This window comes from Dunckerocampus dactyliophorus, chromosome 13 (assembly GCF_027744805.1).
Source record: "Dunckerocampus dactyliophorus isolate RoL2022-P2 chromosome 13, RoL_Ddac_1.1, whole genome shotgun sequence".
NCBI lineage: Eukaryota > Metazoa > Chordata > Actinopteri > Syngnathiformes > Syngnathidae > Dunckerocampus > Dunckerocampus dactyliophorus.
This window is the reverse complement of record NC_072831.1, coordinates 10528146-10540433: the sequence shown is the minus strand read 5'-3', so window position 1 is coordinate 10540433 and position 12288 is coordinate 10528146. Positions and strand designations below refer to the sequence as shown.

Sequence of the window (12288 nt, the reverse complement as noted above, 5' to 3'; positions counted from 1 at the left end):
ACTGTGATTTATCAAATTGTAGTCTTTTGCACTTTTTTCAGGCACCTTCAGCAGCTATGTGGTGAATTGTGATGTTGAAGATGTTTTTACTGTTTAATAAATGAACAGTATCATTGTGAAGTTTATTTTGTTTGAGTTAGCTTGCAGCAGACGGCAGTAATGCTAGCTATATGGCTACCGATCGCTGTGAAGACCAACGAAGAAGAATATGAATCGAGCATTGTGTGACGTCAAACCTGCTAGCGGAAGGAAACAGGAAGAGGCTGGACAACAATTCTTCAATATACGTAGTGGAAAAAAACACTCTGTCTGTTCACGTGAGTTTGCTTTTAACTCTTAACGTATTGTTAACTTTAACATTTTGGCTAATATAAATCGATAAACGTATTGTCTTGCCACCGGTTGTTTGCCACGCCAACGAGGTCATATGCTAACGTTAGCCTACTTGTGCTGTGAATAAAGTAAATAAGACCATGCAACTAACGGGGAAGAAGATCGTGTAAAGTGATTTGCAGTGTTTGATTCTGTAATATGTAGGCGATAGCATGCTATAAGTTTGCCTTTTGTCACCCTGCGTTTGTGAGCTAACGTTAGCTAACGTCGCCACAAAACTGGCACACTCCCAATTCACTCCCAATTGTTGTTTTTGTAATGTAGCTATTATGAATTTGTCACTTTGCATTCACGTAAATCTTTACGCGTTTGATATTATATGCCTAGTTCAGCTTGTTTGTTAGCCATGTGTCTAAGGTGTATTCATTCTAGCGCTTACGTCATTAATAACATATCTGATAAAGGATCATCAGCTGTGTGTGGCCAATTGACTCTGGATAATTAATGTCGTCAACCATTCAACTATGACCTTGAGAATTATTGGTGTTGTTTTTCCCCTCGTCATTGCAGTTAATGTCCGTCTTTTGCTTATTCACTCTCACACACAGAGGAGACCAACATGAGCAGTTTTAGTCAATCTGTCCATCACAGGACGCCATCATTCACCAGGGGCACACATCATGGAGCATCTAAGCAGGACCTGGAACGGGATTCAGGCTTCTCAGGTTTTTTTTTTTTTCAAACATATTTTGTGTTAAGATAAAGTTTTTTTTTTCAATCTGCTCTCGGTAAAAGCACAATTTACCATTACTGTAAGTTTTTTTTAAGTATACAAGGTAAGTTGCAATCAGAGAAATAGATCTAGGTCATATTGTGTAGCATGTAGCCTTTCTTTTACTAGGTCACTTAGCGAATCACCTGGACTCATCTGAAACCTCAGTGTTTGATGGTTTATTTTCCAGGCACTCCAGAGATGCTTATCTACATCTGCCACTGTTTCTATAATACCGTATCAATGTTCTGCTGCGGGTAGTGGTAACATTAGACTGGTTCAATAAGATGAGATGGCTTGTTTCTGTTCCCTCCAGATGCCAGCTCTGAGTACCTAAGTGCAGTTGATGGGACCGACTGTGAAGATGCAGGGAGGAAAAGGTCCGCAGTCAGCCGGGACATGGCTGGTGTGCAACTGGCTGTGATGGGAGGCTCGTATGCCGGACTGTCTCCGATGCTGATTATGAATAACTTGGTCCTCAATCAGGTAAACACAGCATGCTTTGACCTGATTTGGCTGAACTAGGAGTAGATATGCACTGAAGATACTTATTGTATATATACCTCAGAGATTCACTTATGGTCATTTACACAGTGGCACACCATATGAGAGATTGTCAGGGAATGCAGGTCACAATTTTTTTCAGAATGCAAATTGTGTGTGTTTTTAAATGCCGTCATCCAGTGGCTTATTGGAATACATGGGAAAAGCCTGTCCAGTGGTACAAAACGGGGTCATCTATGACCACACACTTCTACTTCTCAGGAGTAGTCAGTCATTGTTTGTTTTAGTGACTATTTTTGTTCAGTCGCCACGAAAGGTTGCTATGCTTTTGGTCTAGATTTTAAACCTTTATGTTACCTTTTACCATACAGTAAAGTTGTGATAATGCAGTTTGTTTGCTCAAGTGTTAATGCCAAAATCCAAACTCTGGTGCTCACCAAACAAGCGGACTAAGGCGCTGTCTTTGTGAGGCTCTGTTGGTGCATGCAACAGAGGGACTCCAAGAATTTTTAAATAATTTTACAACCTAATTTTAATGTTTGGCTTGGCAAAAATACCACAACAGTAGAGCCTTGCCTTTCATGGGGGTTAATATGGGACCACTTGCGAATGGCGAAAACCACAAGTAATAGAGACGCCCCTAAAATGACACTCTTAACACATACAGGAGCTCATCAAACCAAATGCCTCCCTCAATCACAGTGCAACCCAAAATAACACAGGTGGAACACACAGTGTAACTGCAGCACTAAACACACACACTAATATAGATGTAAGAGAACGCTATCTTATACTTATGTAGAACCAGCAAGGTATGTAACCTTCTGTTGGGGAAGTGTGTGCATGTGCTTCCCAGCATGCTTTGCGGGCTATAAATTTGTATATGTATATTAGTGTGTAAGTGGCTATTTTGATACCTGCATATTCTGTGTGGTACAGTTACATTGTGTGTTCCACATGTGTTACTTGTGTTATTTTTGGGTACATCGTGAGTAAGGGAGGCGGCTTTTCACATGCATAAAAGTATTATGTTTTGATTTTATGTTTTGATATGCAGGGTGGAGACAGCTGAATCTTGGACATGTGGGGATCCACTGTATATAAAATATGAAGTGCGCAACCCAGCACAAAGTTTGCATTCCATCACACAGTACATCACAAAGGTTGTTAGTTAGTAGGTTGGTTGTTACTTGTTGCACATGTTCACTGGACAATTTGGCCTGATGATGAAAATGCCAATGTCAAACTCTTAAGCCATGTCCAGTTGTGTAATTTTGAAATGCACCAAGTACTTTGTGTAAGCGTGAAAGCTGCCTTGCTAGGTGAAGACATTGTACATATAATCCAAAAAAACCTCTTCAGTTCTACAATCCTGGCGGAAAATCAGAGAAATGTCTAAAATTTCCAATTAAAGAAGGCATTTGGATTCCATGTGAAACATTGTCAGCCACCAGCATCTTCAATTCATTTAATTTGTTCATTTTATCTTTACTTAAGACCAAGAAGGGTATTTTGCTTCATCGGAATACTACATTGTGTACTAATTACAGTTTTGATTGACCTTTTAGCCTTCGCAGGTGACTCCAGCAGAGAAACAGTGGGGCTTTCCTTCGTCTCTCAGTGTCATGTCTCCATCTCAGATGGTTCTCCTTCATCCAATGATGTCCAACAGCAGCAGCTCACCAAAAACAGCCTCTGACAATGGCAAGCAATCAAAAAGCTACACGTCCGCTCTTAAGTCATATCCCAGAATTGCCCCAAACCCAGTGGATGCACCATCAAAGAGGTCCTCCAGAATGAGGAGTTCATTTTCAGCACACAGGAGACATCAGCAAGGCAACAGGCTGTATGGCGCCCCCACCACTCAGCGGCCTCTGCAAGCTCCCAGTAAAGCAAGTTTGGCCAAGTTTGAAGCAGCAAACAACCGCTCGGCTCTGTCAGCTGAGAGCTCAGATCAGCTCAGTGAGAAGTCTCTCTCCTTTATGACGGGGATCACCTCTGTTGCCCCACACGCAAATCAGTGCAGGACTGAGGTGGACCCCGACTTGTCATGTCCTGACAATTACCAAGACAGCCTCTTGGCAGAAAGCAACAAGTTGACGCGTTTCAGCAATACCTACAACATCCTTAGCAACTGTGGTCTGCTGGGCATCACTATGCGCACCAAGCAGTTAATCAAGGAGAATAAGCGCACCCAAGGTCAGCTGCAGCTGCTTCAGGAGCAGACTGCTCTCCTGCTGGAAGCTCTAGGAAGTGGAGATCCTCACCTGTGGACTAAGCTCCAGCTGTCTCTGCAGGACTATGACAAGTAACAATCAAGTAGAGACATGGTTTCACTACACTGTGTTGGCGCACATAACCAGCAGTGGGAGGAAATCGTATGACACCAGGTCTCATTAGTCAAATGCTTGTCAGTACAAGCTTATAATATTGCCATTACCCATGTTAGCTGCTTGTGTCTGAACTTTAAACATTCAGTACTGCTGGTCTAAAACCCTTGCCTATAATAATTTTCCTTTTTCTGTAGGGCTATAGCAACTATGGCGAACTGTAATCAAGCATGGCACACCAAGCACATCTAGTCCAAGTCTAGTCCCCCAAGAATTTTGCAGGATCTTGTACTAAAAGTAATGCACGAGAAAAGGGATGACATCGATTGCGTTGCATGAACAAGTTTCAGAAATTATAGACTCTCATGCTACTCGCTTTAAATCGGTGGACGGGATTTGACGAAATTCATAGCATTTTCATGGCAAAATATAGTAGCACGCCACGAGCACCGTGTGCTTTGCACATGTGCAAAGAGTTCTGGTACTGCTGTTGCGGGAAAAAGTCCAGTTGAAGCAATTATGCAGTAGATCCTCGGAAATTCAACGTAATCAGTTCATTGAAGTTCCATGGGTTTACTTTAATGCTTAACTTTTTGTATACCGTAATTTCCTTCTAAATTCCTCTAAGAATATGTTAGTCTACAAACAATGAGTTATGTAAAGACTTTTATGGTACGAGGCATTAACCGTTTCAGACTCATTCTGTGCAGCTGCCCTTGTACTTAGCAAGAGTTAGCATGTCCAATCAATGTGTCAATTCATTTTCACTTATTTCAAGTTCCAGTGGTTTAATTTTAACTGTCCACTCCTCCCTTGTCAAGTATGTAATGGCAGTTAACCGAAATGTCTTTTTTATATATAATTTACCTGTTGCTCTCTCTTAAGTATTATTTATTTGTGATAAGATTTTATTTTTGCAAAAACTATTATTTAATCCTGCCAAACACATTTTAACTAGGTTACTGGAAAAATTGGTAAAAAGAAAAAAAAGGTGAAATTGTATTAAGTGAAGTTTTGTGGCCTTGTATTTACTTAAGGATCTGCCACTATCTTCTTTTGTTGCTCAATGAGGTCATGATGGCACTACAGTAGCTGGGAAGTATTTGTTACATATCAGCCTCTTGCACTTTAGTTACCAGACTGTTGCCCTGCTTGTGTTTTATTTTAATGTGAACATGAATGTTAACTGTGCCTTTTGAATATTTGTATACTTGTGTTAGTGCTTGAGCTGCTTGTATTGCTGAAGGCATCTGCAAAGATGCAAACTTCACCTGGAGGAGGAAGGTGCATGTAGTCAAAGCTCTCCAAAGAATCAACCATCAGTAACAACAGGAAGCCATACATGGGCAAGTTTTAATGGCAACTTGAAATTCTTTATTTTGCCAATAATACTTTCTTGCAATACTTTACAGGCAGTAGTAGTAGTAACACGATTTTAACAAACATATTTGACCTTTTTTTGTGGAACGTGCCTGCTGTCACAAAAGTGACGTTGACTAATGGTCATAAAACTGTTTGAAAAGTCATTTCTTCTGTCATTTGTTCTTCAGGTACAAAGATTCTGTCCAATAAAGATGCTACACTAACAGAAAACCACCCGAGTGCGGTAGATTTCTAAATTGAAGACTCTCACTTACAGCACATTGCCTTTATGTGTATAGCAGGAAAAGTAGCTCCAATAATTAAACGTATTTATTTGAATCTAAAACAATGTTGACTATATGTCAAGCAGCTGCAGTGCAACAGTGGGAAGTCCTTATTACAGTATCACCACAAGGCTCCATCGTTAGCATTAGCCTGTACAGCTATTGCTTCATCTATGGGGCTGTTGTGTACAAAATGTGTAAGTAAGACATGATTTTATGGCACATGGTGATTAATACCCTGGATAATTACACAATGTAGCCTATCATCAACCATTCTATGGAGCAGACAACATCGTCTTGTTCTTACAGGGATCACTACACGTTCTTACCGGCTAGCCCTTAACATCAACTGTAATAAAGGTAAAAATACATTCCTGAATGTTCTCTCTGCACACACAAATGGCATCAGCATTCATGTTTAGCTCATGATACAAGAATGCAAAGCAGTGCACATATATGCTTATGAGGAATCTTACTTGTCCTAGATATTGCCTTTAAAAGCTACTGAAACTGAAATGTAAAGCCCTATATGCTTACTGTATATGGCTCCTCTCCTTATAGGAATGTATGCCATGGAATACTTAATAAAGTCATTATATAGCACATACAGTGGAACCTCCAATGTCATAATGTCATGCCAAAAAGTGGTACAAAATGGAGTTCAACCAAAATTTAGAAAAACCATAGAACAGGCCACTCAGTACAGTATGAGCGATGCAATTCCGTTCCTTACAAATTAACTCCTAAGACACTCACGCTGTACACAACATACTGCATAAAACACAGTAATAAACTGTTTAAATACAATAACTGAATTAAAGAGTAACAAAAAGAGACACGTGGTTATCCCTACTTTTTAAAAATATTGTCCCATTCTAGTCTGAAAGGATAACATCCTCTTTTCCTCCCAGATCTCCTTGTAACAGCGCACAGAATCCATGACTCCTCAAGCATTCGTTAGAATTCAATGATCTTTATCCTAAATGACGGTCATGATAGTTGAGCAGTTTAGACCAAAAGAGCAGCCAATATTGGTGAGCGTGTTTCCTGAGCTTTTTAATGATGTTCATTTTCACTTCCACCTTCCCACTTGATGGCGTTCCTTTTCTTTTGCACACCACCACTTGGGAGACATAATGAAGTCCAAAATGTTAACTAATAAGCCATGTTATTCCTCCTGGAGCAGTGTTGCTGCACAGGCACACACTGTATTCTCCAGGCCAGCACGAGGCACACGCTGCATTCCTGTGCTGCATGTGGCATGTATTCTTCAACCGACTTGTCGTAGTGCAAGCCGGTGCAAACAAAACTAAGTCCTTAAATTGAACTATGGGAGCATGTTTGTAACCATGGAACGTCGTAAACCGAGGACCACCTTGTAAGCAGATGCTTGGACATGTAACCGGAAGCAAGATGGCTAATGACTTGCATGACAATTAAGCCAAGCAAGGCACTATTTTAGTCAGCTAACAATTTGTAGATTTGTATTTCCCAACCAACAACTAAAATACTTAAACCCTACAAAGCTTAGATACAATACCTGTTTTGCTCTGCAAATGGCTTGATCCCTCTGTATTGTGCTTTTTTTTAAGCTTTACTATGCAATACTTAGCTTTTTTATTCTCATGTGACTACTTAATAACAATGTTAAAATGTCAATCATTGTATAATTTCTGTCTGGAACAAAGCAAACAAGAAATAACAGAAAAAGTCTTATTTCAGGGCCATCGAAAAATCTTTCAAACATCTGTGACTTTTCAGCAGACGTCTCTGAACTGCATTTAGAGGTTCCACTGTAATTAGTATTGACCCGAATATAAGACGGCCCCTCTTTTACAAGTCGTTCTTGGAAAAATATTTGATGAGACAATCACAGACAAACAAGTATCAGTGAAATAACATACGATTGCATTAAAAACGGATATCATGTGTCTTGTCCACAAAATTAGCATCATGCTATATCTCCTCTTTTCCAGTAGGTCTCTGTGCTATGGCTACATCTCTCCAAGTCATTGGTGTGTGTGAGTGACGGGAAGAAAACCTCTGTCTCATCATTTGCATGTATACATCTCTCGACCCTGAGACTTTTTTTAAAAGGGAAAGTGCTTATATTTGGGTCAATACGGTAAATGAATCATAACTTTTATTTCCAGAGTGTGTTGCCTGTGTGACCTATTGAGAGTAGTTGATAAATGAATGATGAGAAGATGACTCAGTCTTGCTTTAGTGCCTCTTCAGAGCACATCTCCACTGTGTGCACAGGCAGGATGAGGCCCAGCGCCCAGTTGGTTCCAAACACATCCTTGAGGTTGCTTCTCCAGGGGCTGCAGTTTTCCACAAGCTGGCCCCTCTGCAGCTGACACCAGGTCTGACCACGGGCCACCAGCAGCACCTGCTGGCAGCAGAAACCCGCACAGACAAGCCCGATGCCCAGCCACACGTACAGCATCAGGACCAGGAAGAGCTGCAGGCCGGAGATTGTTCCTGAGTTGAGGGTATGAATTCCTTAATAAGTCGTATTTCATCATGAAATAGTTTCATAAGACAACTCACCCATGAAGAAGTAACCAGTGGAGAGGGGGAGAAGGGTCAAGAAGGTCAGCGGGTTCTCGAAAGAAATGGAGTACTCCACTGTGAGAAAGGCCACACCAAGAACCAGCGAGTACAAACAAGTGCACGAAGTGTAGATGCAAAACATGATGAAATAACGCATGTTTTTGTTGCCGATGCAATTCCCAGTGAAGAAGCAGTGGTGATCCCGCTTGAGTATAACCTTCTTACACAGTTTGCAGAAGTGGCGGCCGTTCAGGAGGTAGTGAGCGTCCACTTTGTCCGAGCAGTGTGGTGAACACACCGGGACCGCCGTCTCGTTGGCACTTGCTGCGGGATATAAGATAGTCATTGTGTAATTCCCAAGGGCGTTGAACATGAGGAAAAGAAAAACCACGGTGTGAACAGTTGTGGACCCCCCGGGTGATGTGTCAGGGCTGGGGAAGATTGTTGGAATGAAGAAGCCAAAGTGCAGGATGAAGGTGACGACTGTCGCCATGAAAAAGTATGCAGGGGCCACGGCGTTGAGAAGCCTCAGTTTGAGCATCCGGGTGAACATGGCTGCATGGGGGAGGAAACGCAAGCATCAGCAGTAAGAAAATCAAATTTGGACCTCTAATAAGATCCAACACAAGAGCTACAATACTCTGCAAAGGTTTAAGAGCTATTTCACAGCACTCATGTTGACTTTAGTACAGATGCAGTTGGCAGAATTATGCAAAAACTTTCATGAAACTTTGTAGCACCAAGGCCAAGGATGAAGATATTCAATTTTGGAGAGGATCTGGATAAAGGAGTAGATACAGAATTTATTTTTTGCTGGTTCCCCACTATGGCAGGGGTACCGAAAGTGCAGCCTTGGTGGTCCTTTGCGGCCCATAGTTTGTTTGTTGTTCTTGTAGCCAAGAATCAAATTAAACCAAAAAAAAAGGGAAAAATAGAGCAAAGGTGCACAATGTAAAGAAAAATAGCTTAAATGTTGATACTAATAACTAATAATAACACATAGAGAGTCAGTCTCCTGAAAGGGGTACCAAAAGCGTGACATAGCCTGAAATAGCAAGCAAAATTGAAGTTATTTTCTAACCAATTTTTATATATTAAAATAAAGTATCACTTCAATATACATATCGCCTTATCATCTGTCAGTATAAATGCTTTAAATTGACCATAGATTGTCACAAACATACTCCAAAATGGAGCGATACTGCAGATTTTGGTATCAATTTGATACCAATAAACATAGGGCCGGTATTGCCAATACCGATGAGTTTTACTTTACATTTTTCAAGATCATTGAAAGCATTTGTAATGTTGCCTTTAATTTATTGATTATGATTCTAACCGTGATAAATCACGGGACAAACATTTTTACCCAAAATATTTTTTCCTACTTAACTTAGTGAATGTAACACAGAGCTATTGGATAGACATCGCTTCAAACTCCATGTGAGACTCAGCGCTATGTCCTTCAAAGCATTGTTGGTTAGCACAAGACTAACACACGTCACCTTCCGCGGAAGCATGATGTCAAAAAACACTTCCCCAAAATGTATTGATTTGAAAAAAATAGATGAGTAGAAATTTTGAATGAACACGTATTATGGACATTACGCCATAAGAATCAGTGTCACTTTTGTCATTGTCTGAATTTTGACAAAACAGTCCGAGCTCACACTGTGTGTCAAGGCAGAGGTCAGCTCATTCAATTTTGGTTACATTGTGTGTGGACTACGCTGTTTATATTTGCGGCGTGTACACATTTTGTTGAAGTTTGGTCAAAGCGCATGTTTTGGATGCAGCAAAATACGTCTGGTCCACAATGAGGCCTTGTACTTGGGAAATCACAGCAGCTGAAACGTAAGCTCCACCGTTTTGTATTATTTATTTCATCGTCTTTGTGACACACTTTTGTATGTCACAAAATGGCAATTTGTGGCTGAAATTGACATCATCCTTGTTTTACTGTACATTGAGGGGCGAGCATGCAAACTAACAAGAAGGCGGAGCTTTCCTTCCTGTCACTCATCCAGAAATCCTTGTTTATATTGTAATCTACTAGTTGTTATTTCAGTGATATTGAAAACATGACTCCAAAAAGATTCAAAAACGATTATGACAAAAACGTCGTCTTATATTCGGGTCAATATGTGAAACATCTCTATGTAGTATCATGATGTGGTCTAAGGATGGCAGCAAACAACCATGATCACAAAATATCAGGTGGTAGAATGCTTAGTACTAGTTTAATTTTCATGTCATGTTTGTTATAGTGGTGGATACTGGGAGCTGTTTCTACTATTTTGAGGGCCTTATTTATGTAGATCCATGAAGTAAACTCAGGAACGCCTCTCATGTTGCTGTGCAGTTCTCCAAGCACAATCGTGAACATATCATTAAGTAGGAATGTTACATTTCCTCTCTGTTCGTGTAGCACATAATGTTATATACAGTACTGTGTACTGTACACCTGTTACATTAGACCTCATTAGATTGTTCACCTACATCTTTAGAGTACAGTTTTGGCCCCGTCTTGGATGCATGGTGACACATTGATATAGCATGCAGTAAGAGTGTCCTGTGAGAGAATGTCAAATCTTCTGCAGGAGAAAGCTCATCTCTCAGCAAATTGGGTTCCTGAAACCTTTAGGGACCCCTGAGCAGAGCAAAAATATCTCGCCCGGCCCTCTGCATGGTGCTCTGCAGACCCACAGCTGAATGCCACGCTGGGTGGAAGATGACTTCTATAGTCCTGATCCAGGGACGTGACGTGGAAAAGACGGGGATGACCCACGGTGTGCCTTCGCCAACCAACCCCTCCTCCGACAGTGCTCCGCACACCCCGTTGACCTAAACCTCCCCCATCGCCCTCACCTTAACGTGAACTATCAAAGCCGAACCATGACGTCATAAATGTCATTCCTGCGTGGGGAAAAACAGCGATAGTGAGACAAAGATGCGTGTACCTGCAGCCTTGGGAGGAGCTGTCCTTTTCAGCACCGCCAAGCTCACTGGCAGCCGATCCGCACACACGTCGACATCCACGCTGGGCTGCATCGCCCCCTGCTGGAGAAGATATCTTTGTCCTGTCATTCAACAAAAAAACATATTGGCAACTTATGTTCAAAATAGTGAAGCGCACGCATGAAAATCTAGTGGAAATTATTATGCATTATTTGTTTTAAAAAATATATTATATGTATTTATGTTTTTCTTTGATTTACCATTCAACTGAATACATTTGGACTTGAAAACAAACTAAAGGTGCAAGACAGACTTTGTTCCAGCAGATGGCACCCCAGCCTCTGGAGTTTTACCATCCATGCCAAAAATATGCTGGTCCTGATGTTATTCCTGCAAATGTTGCTGAGCTACTTTTTAAAAACCTAATTTACATGCTTGACATTCGAAATATTAGACACAGTCTCTTTATGATGCAGTACTGCACAGTTCTGCACCACTGCAAACTGCAACCATAATAATGAATGCGTTGTTAAATGAACAGGGCCGGTACTGCCGATACCGATGAGTTTTACTTTACATTTTTCAAGATCATTGCTGCCTTTAATTTATTGATTATGATTATAACCATAATAAATCACGGGACAAACATTTTTACCCAAAATATTTTTTTCTACTTAACTTAGTTGTGACTATTTAAATACACCAATATAAGACAATATAACAAAACTGTATCAACAAAATAACACAATTATTCCCTTCATCGCATACAATTGTGAGCACAATAAAATCAATAGTGAAAAATAACTAAACAAAAGCACAAACTTCTATTGCCTACTTGCCTCCAAAGCCCTCCTGTGTCCAAGAACTTATTCGGTGATGTTGTAAACAATAAAGCAACATATAAATGTAAAAATATCTCAAATGTAGCAAAATGAACAACACTACCATAAAAGATATTTGTGGAAATAAACATAGAAGACTGACAAACTCATCTCATCAAGCTAGTATCAATCCAATACGGATACTGCCCCTGTTATCAATGCTATCGATATTTGGATCGATCCACCAATGTTGTTTTCCCTTTCACGGGTAATCTAATTACTGTAATTTCAAATGTTATAACACATTTACTGTTTCGCTTGACTTAGCTAATATTAGTTATGCAATAACACATGTACATGTATACTGT

The 12288-nt window shown here is 40.5% G+C and overlaps 2 protein-coding genes across 2 annotated transcripts; one reads left to right on the top strand and one right to left on the bottom strand.

Annotated features, from left to right (window-relative positions):
- The first annotated feature begins 193 nt into the window (after positions 1 to 193).
- Positions 194 to 5610, top strand: LOC129192971 (CLOCK-interacting pacemaker-like). The gene is made up of 4 exons (XM_054797485.1): positions 194 to 317; positions 942 to 1058; positions 1422 to 1591; positions 3178 to 5610. Exons 1-4 carry the CDS (start codon positions 209 to 211, stop codon positions 3919 to 3921), a joined length of 1140 nt encoding a protein of 379 aa, XP_054653460.1. The 5' UTR covers positions 194 to 208; the 3' UTR covers positions 3922 to 5610.
- zdhhc22 (zinc finger DHHC-type palmitoyltransferase 22) lies at positions 5272 to 11206 on the bottom strand. The gene is made up of 3 exons (XM_054797486.1): positions 11102 to 11206; positions 8139 to 8696; positions 5272 to 8069 (listed from the first exon to the last, which is right to left on the bottom strand). The coding sequence occupies exons 1-3, from the start codon at positions 11190 to 11192 to the stop codon at positions 7798 to 7800; spliced, it is 921 nt and encodes a 306-aa protein (XP_054653461.1). The 5' UTR covers positions 11193 to 11206; the 3' UTR covers positions 5272 to 7797.
- Positions 11207 to 12288: the final 1082 nt, after the last annotated feature.